Source organism: Poecilia reticulata, chromosome 13 (genome assembly GCF_904066995.2).
Source record: "Poecilia reticulata chromosome 13, P_reticulata-male-v2, whole genome shotgun sequence".
Lineage (NCBI taxonomy): Eukaryota > Metazoa > Chordata > Actinopteri > Cyprinodontiformes > Poeciliidae > Poecilia > Poecilia reticulata.
Window position 1 is genome coordinate 23534174 of NC_088842.1, and position 17510 is coordinate 23551683.

Genomic DNA, 17510 nt, shown 5'->3' on the forward strand with positions numbered 1-17510 from the left:
GTGTGCCCCCCTGCTGTTCTGTCCAACCTCTAGTTGATTGATGAGCTTCACTCCCACGGAGGTCAGCAGGGTCATGACCTCCCACTTTTGACCCCCCTGTTGAGAGGTTCACGCATACATGCACACACACACACACACGCACACGCACACACCTACACACACGGAAACAGATGGCCTAGGGACAACTGGTTCTCGCCTCACCTTTTCTCCTCGAACACACCCCGAATCTTCATGATTCCTCTTGCTGTTAGAAATTCAACTGTATCACCTCCTTGGAAAAAGTCAGACACAGCACTCTGGTTTTTTTTTTCAGTTTTTATTTTTTCTTATGGAGAAAAACGAAACAAATCTGACCAAAATGTTCCACCATGACGGGCTTACTGCATTTAATCACAAACAGCAGATTAACGGCTCCAAACTTTAATATTGGGTGTTTTTCAGAGGAGTTTTCTTACAAAGTTGCAACACCACACCCTAGTGATGAAATAGTGTAACAGCAGCAAGTGAATCTTGTAAAAACCACACAAATTTTTTTTTTTTAACAGCACAAAATGCTAACGGCAGCATCCAAATCACACAAGCACAGAGGCTGGCTGCAGAGCTGAGAATATTATGGACACAGCAGGAGGAAATGGAGGAAAGCAGTCAGATTCTCTCAGTTTCAGAAAACAATGATAAGAGCTGATCTGGCTTTAATATCATTGATCACAATTATGCTCCTGATTTTGTCATCTTCTCCAGGGCGGCTGTCTTCAACCAGCGGGCGACATGGTTCTCAATTTCCTGAGAGAATAAAAGCAGGAGAATATTGTGCTTAAAATGTCCTTGTACTAAATAGAGTCTCCATTTGTTTTTAGGGTCCAACGTTAAATTAATGGTGCCGATTAGAAAAATATTTAGATAACATACAACACCAGGAATATGCAAATGTAGGTTTTAACTTAGAATGACTGTAAATAACGTAATATAAAAGAAAGAGTTTCAAATTTGTCATGTTTTGAAGGATTATGTAAAAGGTCTTTAATGTGGCATTAAGGTATAGAAATGCAAAACAAAAGTTAACATTTGACTTTCACAATGTGGCAAAACCAAAATAAAGGCTACAGCTGATGTTGTTTTATTCATTATATGTTAATTGTGGATTTCATTTAGAATATCAGAGAAAAAGATGTTCAATACTTTTTGAGTTTTATTTGTATAAAAAAAACTAAGAGGAAATCATGTAAACTTTTAAATATGACCAACAAAACGGATCTATGCACTACTTTATGTTGTTCTAGCAAAGGGATGGGCTGATGTGAAAACTTGGACCAATATCGATATCTGACATTCATATTGCTTTTATGGACAATAACCAATATTTAATGATGGCTACCATCACATCACACTATCAGAAATCACATGACCAACCCCCTCCGTCTCCATCAACAAGATGGAAAGAAATATCGGTTGTTAATATTGTCCCAGTTTAATTTAACGCTCTAATATCGATATGTTAAAAAATGGCTATATCGATTCATACCAATGGCAGCACCAATATATCTAATGGTCAAAGTTCTAGTCATTTAATCCTGAGAAAATACATTTAAGTTTATGGTAATAAAGTATATATGGTTTGAATATTTTTCCAAGTTACAGTATTAGACTGATTTCAGTCAGGAGACCATACCTGCCTCGCCTTCCTGAGTGAGTGGCGGTCTGTTAGTCTTTCCTTCGACATGTCGGCACAGTGTGCAGTGTCCTTAATGAAAACTGTCTGAGATTCCTCACTGCTGTCCTGAACCACTGACAGCTCCTTCCATGGGTCTACTCCACCTGCGGTGATGATGATACACATGTATTTATTGACCCTGCTTCGCTGTTTTCTTATCTAATCTTGTCACAACAGACAGCTTTCTTGCTGCGGTTGACTGTCCAGAAAAGGGGGCTGTTTCTGCTCACTGTGGTATGGAGCTTCAATCATTTGCTGGACTTTTTTTTTTTTGCTTCAATGAACAGAATCTTACCATTAACATACAGGACCCTGTAGGTGTTGGGGTTGTCCCCTCCGTAGTAACTGTTTGTGAAGGCGATGCGTGAAGGCAAAGAATGCTGGGAAATACCAAACACCTTGGTACAGATCTTAGACTGAGCCTGTAGGGTTACCATCCCAGAGAACGGACAGGTAGTGTCCTCACAGGTCTGATCTATAAGAGCAACGAAAAAGAAAGTTTAAGGAACAGTAGGAGGGATATTTGAGTGATTATTTGAGTGTGTGTGTTTTACAGAAGCCAAATTCAGTGCAGGTCTGGTAAGTCCACTGTCTCTCTGCTCTTCTTCTGCTCTTGTGAGACGTGTCCATCAGGTTCTTCACCGTTTCCTCATGAGAAACGTCCAGACACGATTCATCAGAGGTGTTGTGGTACATCTGCACATATTTATTTACACATAAATCATTTTACCTTAGAGCTACTCATTTACAGGTGCATCTAGAAAAATATGAATATTGCACAAAAGTGTAACATTTATTTTATGGAAATTTATTAAAGAAACCCTGAAATTCAGTGTCTCAGAAAGTTAGACCACATTAGTCCAATCAAAGATCATTGTTTTAAATGCTAATGTTATGGTTATAGAAAAAAATGAGCATTCATATGCTCTCAGTACTTGGTTTGTGCTCCTTTTGCATTCATTAGTGTATCAATGTGCCGTAGCATAGAGGCAATCAGCCTGTGGGTCTGTGTAGGTGTAGAGGAAACCCAGATTGCTTTGATATCTGCCTTCAGGTCATCTGCCTCATCTTCCTCTTGATAACAGCCCACAGATTTTCTAAGGGGTTAAAGGTCAGGAGAGTTTCCCACAATGCTACAACCAGCTTTTGGTACTTTTGGTTGTGGGATGGCACCAAGTCATGCTGGAAAATAAAATCATCATGAAGTGCTCTGGAATTTCCTGGAACACAGCTGCACTGACTGTGAATTTCAGAAAACCCAGTGGACCAGAACCAGCAGATGGCACAGCAAAGAAAACCATCACTGACTGTGGAAACTTCACAGTGGCCTTAAAGCAATGTGGTTTCTGTTCCTCTTCACTCTTCTTCACTCTTCTTATAGACTCTGGGACTTTGATTTTTAAATTTACTTTAATATGAAATTAAGACTCTGGACCATTGCGCAACGGTCCAGTTCCTTTTCTCAGAGTAAGTCACTTCTGATGTTTTCTCTGGCTCCCTGTGGGTTGGCACAGGGAGTGTGGCATTTGTAGCTCATGTCTAGTATGGTGTAGTGACAAAGCTCCCAGGGCAGAGGTTCTTCCTGTTGCTGGTGCACTTTTTCCATCCACTCAATTTTCTGTTAATGTGCTGGGATACAGAACTGTGTGAGCAACCAGGTTCTTCAGGAATGATCTTTTGTGGTGTGATGAATGTTCAGTCAGTAATCGTCCCCATACTTATTTAGCCTACTGACCCAGAGTAACAGCCAGGCTCAGGAAATTGTTGCAGGTGTTTTGAGTTAATTAGCTGATTAGGATGTGACACCATGCTTTCATTAATGAGCTTTGTCACATTATTTTTTGAGCCACTGAATTTTGGGTTTTCATAATCATAAGAAATAAAACTTCACATCACTTTCTGAGATGACTGGCAAGAAATGTTGCACTTTTACAAAACATTACATTATTTATTTATCTGTACCTGTCATATGCACATTTTCTAAAAGTATTTCTTGCCATATTTTAAGCCCTAAGTGGCTTGGGTGAGGTATTCACTGAAATGACTCTGTGCTGACCTCTAGTGGTCATTTCTGAACATGAACATTAAAAAAAAGACCTTAAAAAGCCATTTGAACCTGTGAGAGTTTCACAAGACGGTTGTAGGCCTCCAACTCTGCCTCCTTCTCCTCACTTGTTTCGGTCATAACGCCACACAGCTCCTTTATCGACATCAACACTCCTTCTTCGTTGTACTGCACACTTCCCATGATGATGTCAGCCAAGTTTTGCATCAACTCCATCTGCAGAAAGGAAGTGTGGGCAAAGTGTTCTGTAGGTGCATTTATCTGCGACATGTATCTGAATCAGAAGATTGCAAAACAAGGTGTGGGATGAAACAACTAAAATACATCAAGCTGAACAACATGGGCTAAATCAATCTTGGTCATTTTTTCATTTTTTTAAATTTGTCAACATTTGTCAAAGTGAAAATGTTGACATTTTCACTTTGACAAATGTCAAGCTTCATTTCTTCAGAAAAAAATAACAAAAATGACCAAAATTAGACTTTCTCAAAGTAGCAATGGGATGAAATGACCAGCACCTCAAGGTAAAGTAAGTTGAAAAGTTTATCAAAATTCCCAGTTATCTTATTGTATTGAACTCATAACAAATTAGTCTAAATATCCACATCACAGCTTAAATAAAACGCTAACTATTTAATCTTAAAAGCTGTCAAATCAGCCCAGAGTTGAAGCGATCAAGTGTTTTGTTTCTGATGAATCATCACCTGATCATCAGGATTTGTGGGAGTCTGACAGCAGCCGAAGTCGCCAGCCACCTTGGTGAAATTTCCATCCAGCAGCGTTGCTTCGACAAGAACAAATGCTTCCCGCACTTTAGCCAGACACTGCAGACAGGAGATGGAGCTGAATATACTCCACACAAACACAGAGAGGAAGCTAATGATTCTCATATGATGAATAGACAACCAGGTGGCAGCCTTCACACCTTCTCTGAGCCGCCAACAGCCTCATTCATCAGGCCCAAGCCGACAACCTGAGACGGAGGGAATGGCAGGCATGAGTAAGGAGGAAACACAAAGTTCCAGACTGGAATCTGCTTCTGTTACTTCGGCTGCAGCCACAGGCAGGGAATCCAAAGTTGTGTTGGTAAATCGGTTTCTTAAAATGTAGTTTTAAGGTTCAGGGATTTGGTAGACTGTAAATCACAGATTTCGTACGTTGCTATACTCAGAAAAATCCAGCTTTGCCTTCACAGGAGCAGAGGAAGCCACAGCTCCATACACCAGATTTGGAAACTGCAACACAAGAAGAATGGACACAGAAAATCTGTTAAGTAACTGTGTTGCATTTATCCACTGGTTTTTTTGTTTGTTTGTTTTTTACCTGTGAAGCCTATATGGAAAGAAAATGTGTCAAATTTCATTCATTATCAAACATGAAACAGGTAAAAGTAGGTTTTCCAGAGGAGTTTGGTCATCACTTGACATGTTTCCTGCCAAACAACCTATCATAAGATGTCCTGTTACACTTTTCATGTCTTTCAGTCCAGAAACATGAGGTAGAATGAGAGTTTGGACATAAGTAGATATCTTGTTCAGCTTGACGTCATATTATAGTCGTGCTGGTAAAGAATATAAAGACTAGAAGTTTCAACATGTTGTCCACAACAGCTCAAAACTTTAAATATTTCTCATTAATCACATCTGGATAAGATGAAAATTATAACATTACAAGAATAATTTCAGAAAAAGGTTTAGGATAAATTCTTAAATGTTTGTCTTTTATATAGTTTGCTATTTTAAAGTAACATTTATGAAACCACAACACTGATTGATGTGAGAGATTCATTTGTGAAGTGCTGCACCTTTCCTCTAAACCAGGCGGATAGAGATCCTGAGTATGAGCCTCCAAAGCTGATCCAGGTGTTTCTGCTGCTTAGATTGAAGCTCTGACTGATGTACTGATGAAATACAGCCAAGTCAGCAAGTCTGAATCAAAGAGAATAAAAGTACAGAGTGAAAATGACCCAAATATGCTCTGTTTCTGGTGTTTTGTCTCAGATTATAGGGTTATGTATGTCTATATGCTGTATAAGTTACAGTATATAAACATCTGCAGATACATGCAAAAGCAGACGGATGTAAGTGTAAAAATGATAGCGCTGTATTAAGGATGTGGAAAAGCACAGACACTTTCACACACATAGCTGCATAGTGAACACTGAGGGGCTTCAGCAAGGCTGGCACTTGTCCTGATTAAAGGAGAGTGCCCCTATTTTTGAATTACTGTCCTGGAAAATGAGCTTGGCAATTTGAATCTATTAGAGTAGCTGAAAATGACTTTATGTCTATCATTTCCCAAAGAGTTGGAAGAAGCTGAGGTTTCTCAAGTTACAATAAAATTGTTCTCTTCATTTAAGAACGGTAAATGTAAGAACCAAAAGTCTTCCCATAGGCTATAAGCTATGGACATTTGGTTAAAAATCTAAAGAATGCAATTAGGTGGAGCGAAACACGCAGACACACACACAGGTGAAGAGCCAACACTAACGCCTGCTGGCTGCTCAGGTCTGCCAGGTTCTCTGTTTTTAGGCCATCAGGATTGATGCTGTCGCCATAGAAACGGTGCTCCACAGCCAGCAGCAGAGCCCTGTGCTCTTTAGCCATGTCAACATGATGACCTGGAAAAACATGGTAAATACCACAAAGACTCAGTGTGAACGAGGTTTATTCATTTAAACAAGAAACCGAATGGAGCTGAGTTCGACCTGAGTTTTCAAAGCTGTTAAAACGAGCAAAAAGTGATTTTGAAAGTGGAACTAAAAAGTGATTTTGAAAGTGAAATTATGTGTGGTCATAAATCTGAAATGAAGCCTGTCTGTCTAATTATTATACTGAAGTTTGGTCTATAATTACTTGTGCTGTAACTCATTATGTTTATTCAAGTATTACTAAACTACTTGCCTTTGACATGAAGTTCTTCCACCATCAGAAAGAACTTAATATGTGGAAAGGAAAACAAGAGTAAGTAAGGAGTTGTTAATCAGATGCCAAGAGCTTCAAATAGGTTTTATTATTACCTTACACATAATATTTAATGACTGATTTAGTGTCTTCTTTGTTATTACTCTTTCTTTAATATCGGGTTTAAACTGGTGTTTTATTTTTTTATCAAACTCTGTTTCAGCACAGTTTCACCTGAATCTGCTAATATATTCAAAAAGCTGAATTGAACATTGAAATAAAAATTAGACATTTTGCAAATAGGATGGGTTTTTTTAAAAGAACAAAGTATAAATGAGCTAATTTTATGCTGCACAAATCATTTTAAAAAATAGCATCCCTAAATGAACTTCCTGACTTGGACAAAGAAATAGAAAATATTACACTTGAATATTACCATGTTAAGCTGAACCTAAGAGATTACAGTAAAGTTGAAGATTTAAAATCTAAAATGAGTTTCAATATATAACTATTCTCAACATGCAGTGTTTGTTTTGGGTTAATTTTGAGTTTTAAAACAAGTTGATATATCCCTGTCCTTTTATGAGATTGATATTTTAATATAATATTGTGCAAAAGCTACATTTAAAAGTCATAAAGGTGAATGTATAGATTGCATTTCTGGTTTAACATAATTTTTCAAAGTAAAAGAGATTAAAGATCAAATTATTTGTACATAATTGAATTTTTGTCTTGCATTTTTCATTTACAGGTGCTGTTTAGCACAAATGTACCACTGTCTAAACTTGCTCCAGTCTCACAGTATCATTTCTGATATTATAGGACTTTTACTGACATCCATTTGTCAAAAATACATTTATTTACTTGTAAAGTGAGGACAGAGTGCTACATGAACAGATAAAGAAATTCATGTCCTACGGTACCTGCAAGAACATCAAAGTTATAGATTGGACCTTCTCCACCAATGAAGAGAAACACCGGACCATCGGGCCGCTGCCAATATGCCTCGTTTACGAAGAACCTCTGTGACCCAGACAGACACAAGCAGGCAGAAATAAACAAAGTAATAAATATATAATAAACTTAACATGCAACTACACACACACATTCACAGCTGAACTGTCAGCTGAGCAAACAATTTTGAGGAAAAAGGTTAATTGAATGCAATGTGGGAAAAAAGCTGTAACATATCACATAACATTTAGTAAAAATGAAGCTATGCGAATACTTTCCAGATGCACTGTATATTCTGTCACTTGAACTATGTAATCATTCAAACGATGGTACTCCTGAGATTCCATTTTTATTAGTTTTATTCAGCAACTAATCTCTCAGTGAGCTCGATTCCAGATTAAAAGGCACAATGTGAGGAAACATGTTGCTTAGAAAACCTCAAATCACCACAGAGACACCAAATATCTCAAGTAGAAACTTTTTCAGCCGTAAAGTGACAGCTGTCAGTACTCATTGCATTAATATTAACACATGTGAAACATTGCTGTGGCACATGGAATATTTTCAGAATGCAGTTACCATAGCGACCAGCTTGAAAAGCCATTACGCCACACAGAAAGGTTAACCTTTCAGCCTTCCACGTTACTCCTCATTACTTTACACGAAATGCTTAGAAAAGTTTTCACTATTTCCTGTTAAATTATTGTAAATCACCATTAAGACCATGTGTGATTGCGTATTACTTTCACAGAGAAATGTCCACAAAACTACTAACTCTCTAAGTTAAGCGAAGATGTTTCTTGGGTAAAAATGATTAATAATGCATTGTATAAAAATACGTGTTTTTACAAAAATATGGAGCAATGGAAGAGTCAAAAAATATTGAAGTTACCTGAGTAAAGGTCTTGACATTTTGTCGATTGAAGTGGTCCAGCGGCTGGTGAACCCGGCCCTCGGTCACATGTTGAAGAGGTTTACTTTTGCTAGCAAGGAGCGTCAGGAAAAACTCTTTGTGTTTCCGAGTCTGGAGATCACGGTAACGCTGATTAATCTTTGACAGAATCCGTCCTGCCAATAAAAAAAGTGAAAAAATACACACTCTGAAAATGATATAATCCACCAAATAACAAACCTGCACTGTGTGTGGGAGCTAACCCAATTGCTCTGGTTGTTAAACCTGGAAATTCAGCTGTGCCCTAAAACACATTTACTCACCAGAATCTACAATATTCAGAAGAAACAAAAGGACAAAACCGCAGGCCGGAGAGAAAAGCATCTTTGATCACATTCAGATATTCAAACTGAGCTGGATACACCTCCTGCATGCAGGATTCAAAAGGATCTCATTGTTCTGCAACTTGTTATATACCATCTGAAATGGGTTGCACCTCACTGTCACTTTAGCTTTAGTGTGTGTGTAAAATAGACTGTTCAGCATAAAGGAGCATCAATTTGGTCATGTAATTGGATATTTTTGCTTTGTAATGGCTTTTTTTGGAAAGCTTCAGTTACAGGCGCTGAGAGGCCGAGTCTTCTTTCACACAGTCCGCAAAGATTTATTTAGTTGTGTTAATTTTCTTTCTTTTTTTTTAATTACACAACTTACAGAGACAAACACAACAATAAATAAGTACAAATGGTTGCTAAGGTACTTAATTACCTCTTGAAAGTGATTATTTGTTTGCTTTTTTTCGCAAATAAATATCTGGGAAGTATGGAGCATGGAAATACAGTTATGAATCTTTTGGTTTTTACATCTAAAGACTGACCTAGGTGCAGCTTTTGACACAGTCGATCACAAAATATTACTTAATAGATTCACAACAGTATCTGCAGAACAGTTTTTAGGTGGTTCAAATTATATTTTAGTTTTCTTTTCTATTCTAAACTCTGTATCTAAATGTAGTTGAGGTACAGAGTTCAACAAAAGCCCCCTTTTGGGTCTCACACTTTTTAATTTATTAATGCTGCCACTGTGAAAGATCAGCTTTAATTTTTATCTCTATGCTAATGACAAACAGCTTTACAACCATGTGTCTCTGGGCAACCTGCAGCCAACTGGTACACTTTTTACATTTAAGACGGTAATTATTTAAACTTTTGTCAGATTTGGATGCAGATACTTTTCTTTTAACTACAAAGTTTTGTCACTGATCGAGTTACAAACACTAGGACCAAGCATGTGGGGAGACTAATCAGTGAAAATAAAGGAACAGAAAATATAATAAACAGGAAATAAAACAGCAAGTTAACCAGAACGTCTTTAAAAAAATAAACAGATCATCAAAAGAGTCCAAAGCAGAAGACTGACAGCTGAAAGCTTAGTCTGCAAACTGTATTTTCTGGGAACAAATTGTCATAAAATAAAAGTATTAATTATTTCAGACACACTAAAGATTTGCCTTGAGAAGGTGTCTTGTTTCTTAATTTGACTGGAGCTGGGGAAAAGAAGGTGAATTAAGAGAAATGCTTCATTTAGTGGGGTTTCCAGATTATGAGAAATATCTAGTGCCAAATCTACTTTTCTTAGCCAATATGCAGATAAAAATTTCCAAGATTACATGAAGAATTAAGTAAGTTCCAGAACTATCCTTTCCCAAGAATATCCAAATCATTATCACAGAAGTGATGATCAACAAAACAGAGGCATAAAGAGTAAATGGCTAAATAATAGGTTCAAAGACAGAAGCTTCCTCTTTAAATGTAGAAGTAGAAAATTAAGTCAACAGGGGCTTTTGTGGCTTTCAGAAACATAAACCCAGCCTATTTCACCGACTGGTTTGATCTGGCTTCAGCAGAGTGCACGCAAAGGTTAAAGCAGTTTTCTAAGGAGGGCAGTGTTGTCACATTTCACACTTCTTTAAAACCAAGAACTTGAGAAAGCACTTCCTGTTAATTCACTATCAATTCCTATTAGAAATAAGCTGTTCACACATTGCCTAATTCTTTAAACACAAGCAGCGTCATCATTGCTGAGGAGAAACCTTCATTTGGAGGGCAAAGGTGGAGGTTTGTAAGCCTGAGAACATCCCCATCTGTGAAGTATGGGGGTGGCTGCACCATGTTGTGTGAATGCTGTGCAACAAGAAGGACTTCACAAAGTAGCTGCATCAAGAGGAAGGAAAATTATACGGAAAATAAAGTTATTTCTATTCAATGAGCAACCGCCTAAATGTTGTTTCAATAGTCTAGTTTTCATTAATTTACAAATATTTGACTAACCAAGATGCTATTTAATTCTTTGTAGTTTAAGTTTATGTCCTACATTAGAAAAAAAGAGAACGTGGACAAACATACAGTATAAGTGAAATATTTGCGCCCTCATGTATTTAAATCTGTATTCATAGCATAGAAATCAGTGATAATTTGGACTATTTTGATCTAATTCTATATGCAGCAGAGTCAAATGAATCAGACGCTTGAGGGTGAGTCACCTGAGGTGGTGTATCTTACGCCGCATTTGAAATGTAAGGAAGATACGTATCCGTCGGAGGGTGGTAAAAGTGTGGGCGTCTCAAGAGTATTGTGAAATATGTTTTTACGCTAATGGAAAGTTTTGCTATGAATAAAACCTCCTTCCTCAGCAACTGTTTCCGTTTTAAATTTTAAAAAAAACAGCTAATCGTAATCTTCTTTTTTTTCCTTAGGTGCTACAGAGATAACAGACATTCAGTGAAATAACGTAAAACTAAATGTGAGATTAATGCATTTATCCATCGGTATCAAGCGCTGAAATTAACATAAATGAAATTTATTTAATGAATTTGGGATTTTGTTTGAAAATGTCACACATCACAGGGGAAGTCATTGTTTTGTAATTATTTTAAGAAATAATATCCATGGAAAACAAACAAATTAGTTTCAAAGTTGTTTTTAACTTCTTTGAGTACGTTTCTATGCGAGTAATTTGCTACCCAAAAAAATTTAACCACTGCCAAAGATTTGACTTCAGATACAGTATGTCTTACTCTCTTCCTCTTACTGTACAGAACACAGAAAGGGTTTTTTTAGGGTACGTCAGAGAGACCACAATTCATGGTTAGTCACATAAATTTCCTGTCACTTGCTACCCTCAACTCATTACTGACGGATGAAAAGCAGGGAGAGGAACTGCTCCTTCAACGGCTTGATTGCGGCAACTTTCTGTAAACAGCGAAATCATGTCTGTGTTTTATGCTGCGGTTTTTGGCTGTATTCTGGTTTTTGGTCTGCCTCTCAACGCCGTGTCACTGTGGATTCTGCTTTTCCACCATGGACTCAGATCACCCAACGCAGTTTTCATGATCAACCTGGCAATCTCAGACCTGATGCTGGCCATCACCTTGCCTATGAGGGTCTACTTCTATGCCACGGACAGTTGGCCTTTGAGTAACTTGACCTGTGTCTTCGTCACGATGCTGTTTCGCAACAACATCCGCTCCAGTTCCATCTTCATCACTTTCATCAGCGTGGACCGGCTGCTGGCTGTGGTTTATCCACTGAGGACACGGCACATACGAAGCCTGTCCAATGCCGTGAAAGGAGTTGTCCTGGTTTGGCTCTTCGTGTTGGTGCTCAACATCCCAGAAGGTATCCACTTCTCAAGACTTTTGAACAGTATGAACGAGTCAAAGTGTTTTGAATCTGTTTACTCTGAAAGAAGTGGAAAACCATCAACTGTCTACATTCAGTCCACGCTGGAGTTCATCTTGCTGGCAGTCAACATTGGGTGCACCGTCATGGTATTCTGGACCCTGCGTCATCACCTCACTGAGTCTGCAAAGGTCAACAGCAAGGTGAACGTGATGGTGATTTTTGCCCTGAACTTGGTCATGTTTAGCGTATGCTTCCTGCCTTTGTCCATCACTACTTTAACGAGGTCTAATGGGGCTGACTTCACATCCGTGATATGTCTCGCTACTGTAAACTGCTGCTTGGACCCACTGTGTTATTACTTTTCCCTCGATGCCTTCTGGAAGAGAAGAGAGGAAGATGACGTAAGAAGAGATCGGAGGACAACTGAAACTGAGTGAGGTTCATGATGCTTCACTTCACTTTTTAGTTGTGACTGATTCTTTATGGTTAGCATGTGATATTTGGTGCCAAGTTTGGTCTGTCCTGTCTTCCTTTCTCTCAACCTGCTTTCTTCTTAAGCAGGACCCAATCCTCGCCATATGTTTGTGGTTATTGCAGCAGACAAGTAGGATGTCACATTATACTGTTGAGCTTATTAGAATCTGATGAATTGAGAGATTTCAGAGCAAAAAACATATCAGAAAACTGCAAGAGACATATAAAACACACAAAAGTGTTTTTTTTTTGTTTATCATTTTTGTGATAAACAATTTGTGATAAAAATGTGGTGCCAACTACAAGGACTTGTGGAAATTACTTTAGCTAGTTATATGATATGTGGCGACATGTTTTTATTTTGTTTAACATGGGAATTTGCAAGTGTTTCACAATTCATTCCCACATCACTTTTCTTAAACCACATCTGTTTTCACATATGCAATGTGATTGTGTATCTGATATTTTCCCACTTATAAAGTTGCAAACAGAGACACAAGCTATGTCTCTTGTCAATGGTTACTTTTCGAGAAACTCAGCTTTTCTTGCAACAGAGTGCTGGCAATGATGTCATAAAATGTACCTACTAGGAATCTTTGAGGACAAGCAGCGAGAGTAACCATGGCGACAGAAGCAGGAATGAAGAAAGCCAGTATCAAAAGCAATTATTAAGGTAGAATAATGTAGTATCTGAGCTACATATTTATGTCTCGCTGACACATCTAAGCTGAGACCTACAGAGAAATGTGCAATGTGCTCTCATTTCAGAGCTGCAGGCTGCTGCATATTGAGACGGGTCCCGGTAAAGACCAAAGTGATGCTTAAACATAATTATGCCAAATATGAGAAGCTGTTGCCTCCACCAGTATAAAGAGTCAGAGTGACTTTAGTTTTGGGGAGAGGCTTTGTCCCCTCCAGACCTGTCTGTAAATTTTGGCTTGCTTAATAAAAATGTTTATTTATTTAAATTTGTCTTTCAGTGTCTTTACTTACACATCTCACAGATGAATATTATAAGCTACTATAAGCTACTATGCCGCCATGGTGTCAGTCTGCAAAAACTAATAAAATTACAATTACTGCTTGGATTTTTTTTCTTCCTTTTTTTGGAAAACATGGACTAAGACATTATTTTTCAAAACTAGACATCATGCTCAAATCTAAGCCTACATTCAGCTCCAGACTGGGTTAAATAAACCAGTCTTGAGTCAGGAAATACAAGAGTAACATAATGTGAAATGATGAAACCTTGCATCATTTTCTAGGTAAAGTATTGCATTTCATCAATTCTCCCTGATAAATTTACCAGAAACTCACTCTAGCTAGGTGCTTAGCCAGAACAGAAGGTCTGAAGTAACTAACAGAGCGAAACTGATAATCTCATCTTGCTTTCTGCAAAGTTTGCACGTCAAACTAAATGTATCTTTGTTCTTTGAGTAGTCTAATGAGGTCAGAATGATAGCCACATTAGCAAACAGTTTGAATTAACCCTACAGTGAGCAAAGTTCAGTTTCTGCTCTTGTTATTCATTCCCATGGTGTTACTTTGATTCCATATTTCTTACAAACATACATTTTAGGACGTAATCTAAAATGTCCTAAAATGTCTTTTTGTGTCTTTAAGTGTTAAGTGTCTTTTTGTTCTCAAACTGTTTGTGAGTTTGTGGCTTCGGCTAACAGATTAGATCTTGAGACCTCCGGTTGGGTTTGGTATGTTCTAAGCCAGAACCTTATGTTGAGAGTCACTAAGAAAAAGGCAAGGTATGATATGCCTGAATGTTCATAAAGACAGTCAAAGCCTTACGTTAAGGCTAAGGGATGTCTTAAAAAAGACTGTGTTTAAAGCTAGAGCCGTACACTGGGAAATGCCAAATATGTTACATGTAACTCTTCTCTGTTTGTCTCAGGTCTAATAGGTTGACTTCACAACAGACACATTTAGGTTCATTGTACTTATTGTAACAAAAAAGGAAATCAACTTGGTGGTTAACATATCTCCAGCAGCTTCTGTCCTTGTGCATTAAATACAATATTAATAACCCTAAACAAAAGTACAAAGCAATAGCTCCTTATGAGCAGATAGCAGCAGCGTTTGTATAATTAAACAGAACTAAAATGGACAATGTTAATAACGACAAAGGTTAAAAATATATACAAAACACAGCAAAATTACTCTTGAAACACCGTATATTGTTAAATTTGTCTAAACTATATGTTACAATATAATATTTGTAAAGAAAACAGACCTGATTCTAATACATAACCACAGGTACAGAAACAGAAAAAGGGGGGAGGAGCTGTCAGTCACTGGTTGCTATGGTAACCACCAACTGTCAAGAGCAGCACAGCAGAACTTAAAACACCAATAAAATGTCTGTAGAAACAACCTGTTGACTAAACAAAATAAATTTAAAGAATAAATAAACACATTTTTGACTAAATTTACACCTATAATATATTTTTTTAATTAAACCCTGTTACACATGTACTGTGGAGAAGTTAGTTAAGAAGGAGGTTAAATTCAAAGATCAACAGGGATTCTTCAACATTCAGCTTAACTGATGCACAGACATGGGGCTGGGAAACACAATCCTCCTTTGTTGAGCAAAGTCCATGCCAACAAAGTCAGCAGTTTGAAGGTGACTAACCTGTCATGCACAACAATTGTTTGTTTAATTAGATCATAACTGTGCAGCAGTTACTGCTTTTGTATTGCTTAATATGACATTGTTCAGTGGGTGTTTGTAATAAATTGTCTGTAGTATTAATGGTGCTGTTTTTTCTGTGACTTCCTCAGTGGTTGAACCAGCAGCTCAAGTCCCAAACCATCACCAGATGGAGGGCCAGCAGTATAAGCCCACAGCAGACTGTAAGGATGGATTACTTCAGATTTGAAATGATCCAAAACAAATGGCTGCAAGCTTAGCAGAATCCATCCCTCTATTGCAGTGCAAATTTAGCTGCTAATTCAGCACACACCACTTTTTGAGTGCAACACCACAACTGCTCTTTTTGCAGAGTATCTGATCAGAGAAGTGGAAAGCTGGTGTCAAATAATAAGTTCAAGCTTAAGTCAATGTCACACAAATGCAAGAAAGAAACCTTGGTGCAGAATAAAAATGGAAAGTCATGTGTGGATCAAATGGGTGTGAACACATCTTATTCATATAGGGAAGAGGCTGTGCTATCCTACTTATGAAGCTACTCTTTTGGATAATGTCTTGCTGAGAAAAGGTTCACTCTGGTATTTAGATGGACACTAATTTGCTGTGTTAAGGTAATATTTAAACGGTGAGGTTTAGCAAGATCATTGCTTTAATGGAAACAGTATTTCATGCTCGCGCAGCTACTCGCCAGTAACCTTCTAATAATGTTCAAGAACTCCAACAATGCAAATGAGGTGTTAAATTCAAATTCAAATTCTATCTCTCTCTCTCTGAGCTTCTGTCTATGGCAGAGCTGGTCGCTTGTTGAACTTTCAGAAGTTACGGCGGCTGCATTGTACCACAACAAAGGGAAAATAATGCAGAAAAACACGTGAAGAACAACTCAAAACCGCTCGTATCCTTCTTGTTAATGTCTCTGCATCAGCTCTACTCATACACGTGCAGCAACTGGCTGACAGACAGCTCTACAAGCCGGCAGAGAAATTACATTAATCTAACTTTTATTAAACCAGAAAAATCCTATTGTGATTTTTTAAAAGGAAATCTGGCCAAGATAGGCAGCAGCATGCATCAAATGCAGTACCAAAAATTACAGTTAAATACAGGCAATATATACATTTATTAAAATTACACGTAGCTTAGATAACACAGCTGTATGTTATGAAGTTGGCCTCAAGGACAACTTCGTTTGGACTTAAAAGTGTTAATATTAACCGTTTTTCTATTGCACGAAGGGAACATGTGTAGAAATAAAATAAACTTAATGCTTCAATCATGGGGAAAATGTTGGACACAATGGTGACTGGGATTAAGCAATCCAGATATTATTCAATCAGGTTAGATTGTACTCAGATGTAAGCCACCAAAAGCAGATGTCAGGCGACATACGGACTCATAAAATGGGCACTAGAAATCAAGACGGGATTTCTTGTGGCTTCCTAAACAACAAGGTCTTGATTTGTCTCTGATTTTGAGCAAACTTATGGGGCTGAATAAGTTCCTTAATTTCATTATTACAGAGGACAATCAGATGATAATGTTCCCAACATGAAAGGGGAGAAAAGAGGAGTTCAGGCCAGGCTTCTTGACATGAATCCTTGTGAACTTTATGCTCCTTGTGTGGCTCATTCCCTAAATCAGGTGGTGGTTGAATCTGCAAAGCTTCAACTGATGCTATCTACTAGTTTGGCAATGAATAGACACAGCACAGCCTTTTTTCAGCAGGCCCATACTGTTGCTCTTCGGACTTGAGTGACAAATAATAGCAGAGTCGCATTAAAAACACTGAGGCTGTGCCGTACAATGTTTCCAATATAAGAGAACTATTGTTGGAGCCTGGAGGTCAGGGGAAAAGTGACAGAGGTTGAAACCCACAGAAGTATTACCAATTTTGATTTGCAACGATTTTGTATGTTATGAGATTCTAAACCATGTGAACCATGTCAGAAAGATCCTCCAGTCCACCAAAATGCGCCTTGATGTGACCCTGGACCTCCTTACTAGGACAAATATATCTCTGACACAGGAAGTGGCTTTGCTTCAGAACAAGCCTTTGGTACAGACATGTACAAGGAAACGCATGTAGAGGCTGAACTGATAAAGAAAGGACTGAAGAATATAAAAAAGTACTTTACCTATGAAGTCCCAGAAGATCTTGTTGAA

At 37.9% G+C, this 17510-nt stretch overlaps 2 protein-coding genes and 1 long non-coding RNA gene across 3 annotated transcripts; 2 read left to right on the forward strand and 1 right to left on the reverse strand.

Moving 5' to 3' along the window:
• Positions 1–675: 675 nt before the first annotated feature.
• On the reverse strand, positions 676–12355 carry prss16 (serine protease 16). Its single transcript, XM_081614879.1, has 13 exons — positions 12265–12355; positions 8526–8701; positions 7603–7702; positions 6267–6396; positions 5581–5704; positions 4934–5011; positions 4702–4749; positions 4481–4600; positions 3828–3992; positions 2266–2407; positions 2007–2186; positions 1670–1815; positions 676–783 (listed from the first exon to the last, which is right to left on the reverse strand). Exons 1-13 carry the CDS (start codon positions 12284–12286, stop codon positions 712–714), a joined length of 1503 nt encoding a protein of 500 aa, XP_081471005.1. The 5' UTR covers positions 12287–12355; the 3' UTR covers positions 676–711.
• LOC103474868 (lysophosphatidic acid receptor 6-like) lies at positions 11456–13650 on the forward strand. The gene is made up of 2 exons (XM_081614880.1): positions 11456–13355; positions 13451–13650. The coding sequence occupies exon 1, from the start codon at positions 11794–11796 to the stop codon at positions 12643–12645; it is 852 nt and encodes a 283-aa protein (XP_081471006.1). The 5' UTR covers positions 11456–11793; the 3' UTR covers positions 12646–13355; positions 13451–13650.
• A 1454-nt stretch (positions 13651–15104) lies between these two features.
• On the forward strand, positions 15105–15810 carry LOC103474870 (uncharacterized). Its single transcript, XR_535243.2, has 2 exons — positions 15105–15320; positions 15479–15810. It is a non-coding gene; the product is annotated as an uncharacterized LOC103474870 (long non-coding RNA).
• Positions 15811–17510: the final 1700 nt, after the last annotated feature.

What these genes read in the sequence shown, in the direction of transcription:
- LOC103474868 (XM_081614880.1), top strand. Translation starts at nt 11,794, where the DNA reads ATGTCTGTGTTTTATGCTGCGGTTTTTGGCTGTATTCTGGTTTTTGGT.
- prss16 (XM_081614879.1), bottom strand. Translation starts at nt 12,286, where the DNA reads ATGGTTTTCCACTTCTTTCAGA. An exon ending in ATGTCAAGACCTTTACTCAG is followed by an intron (nt 7,703 to 8,525) that starts GTAACTTCAATA and finishes TCTGGGTCACAG; the next exon opens with AGGTTCTTCGTAAACGAGGC. An exon ending in GACCTGAGCAGCCAGCAGGC is followed by an intron (nt 5,705 to 6,266) that starts GTTAGTGTTGGC and finishes TCTTTGATTCAG; the next exon opens with ACTTGCTGACTTGGCTGTAT.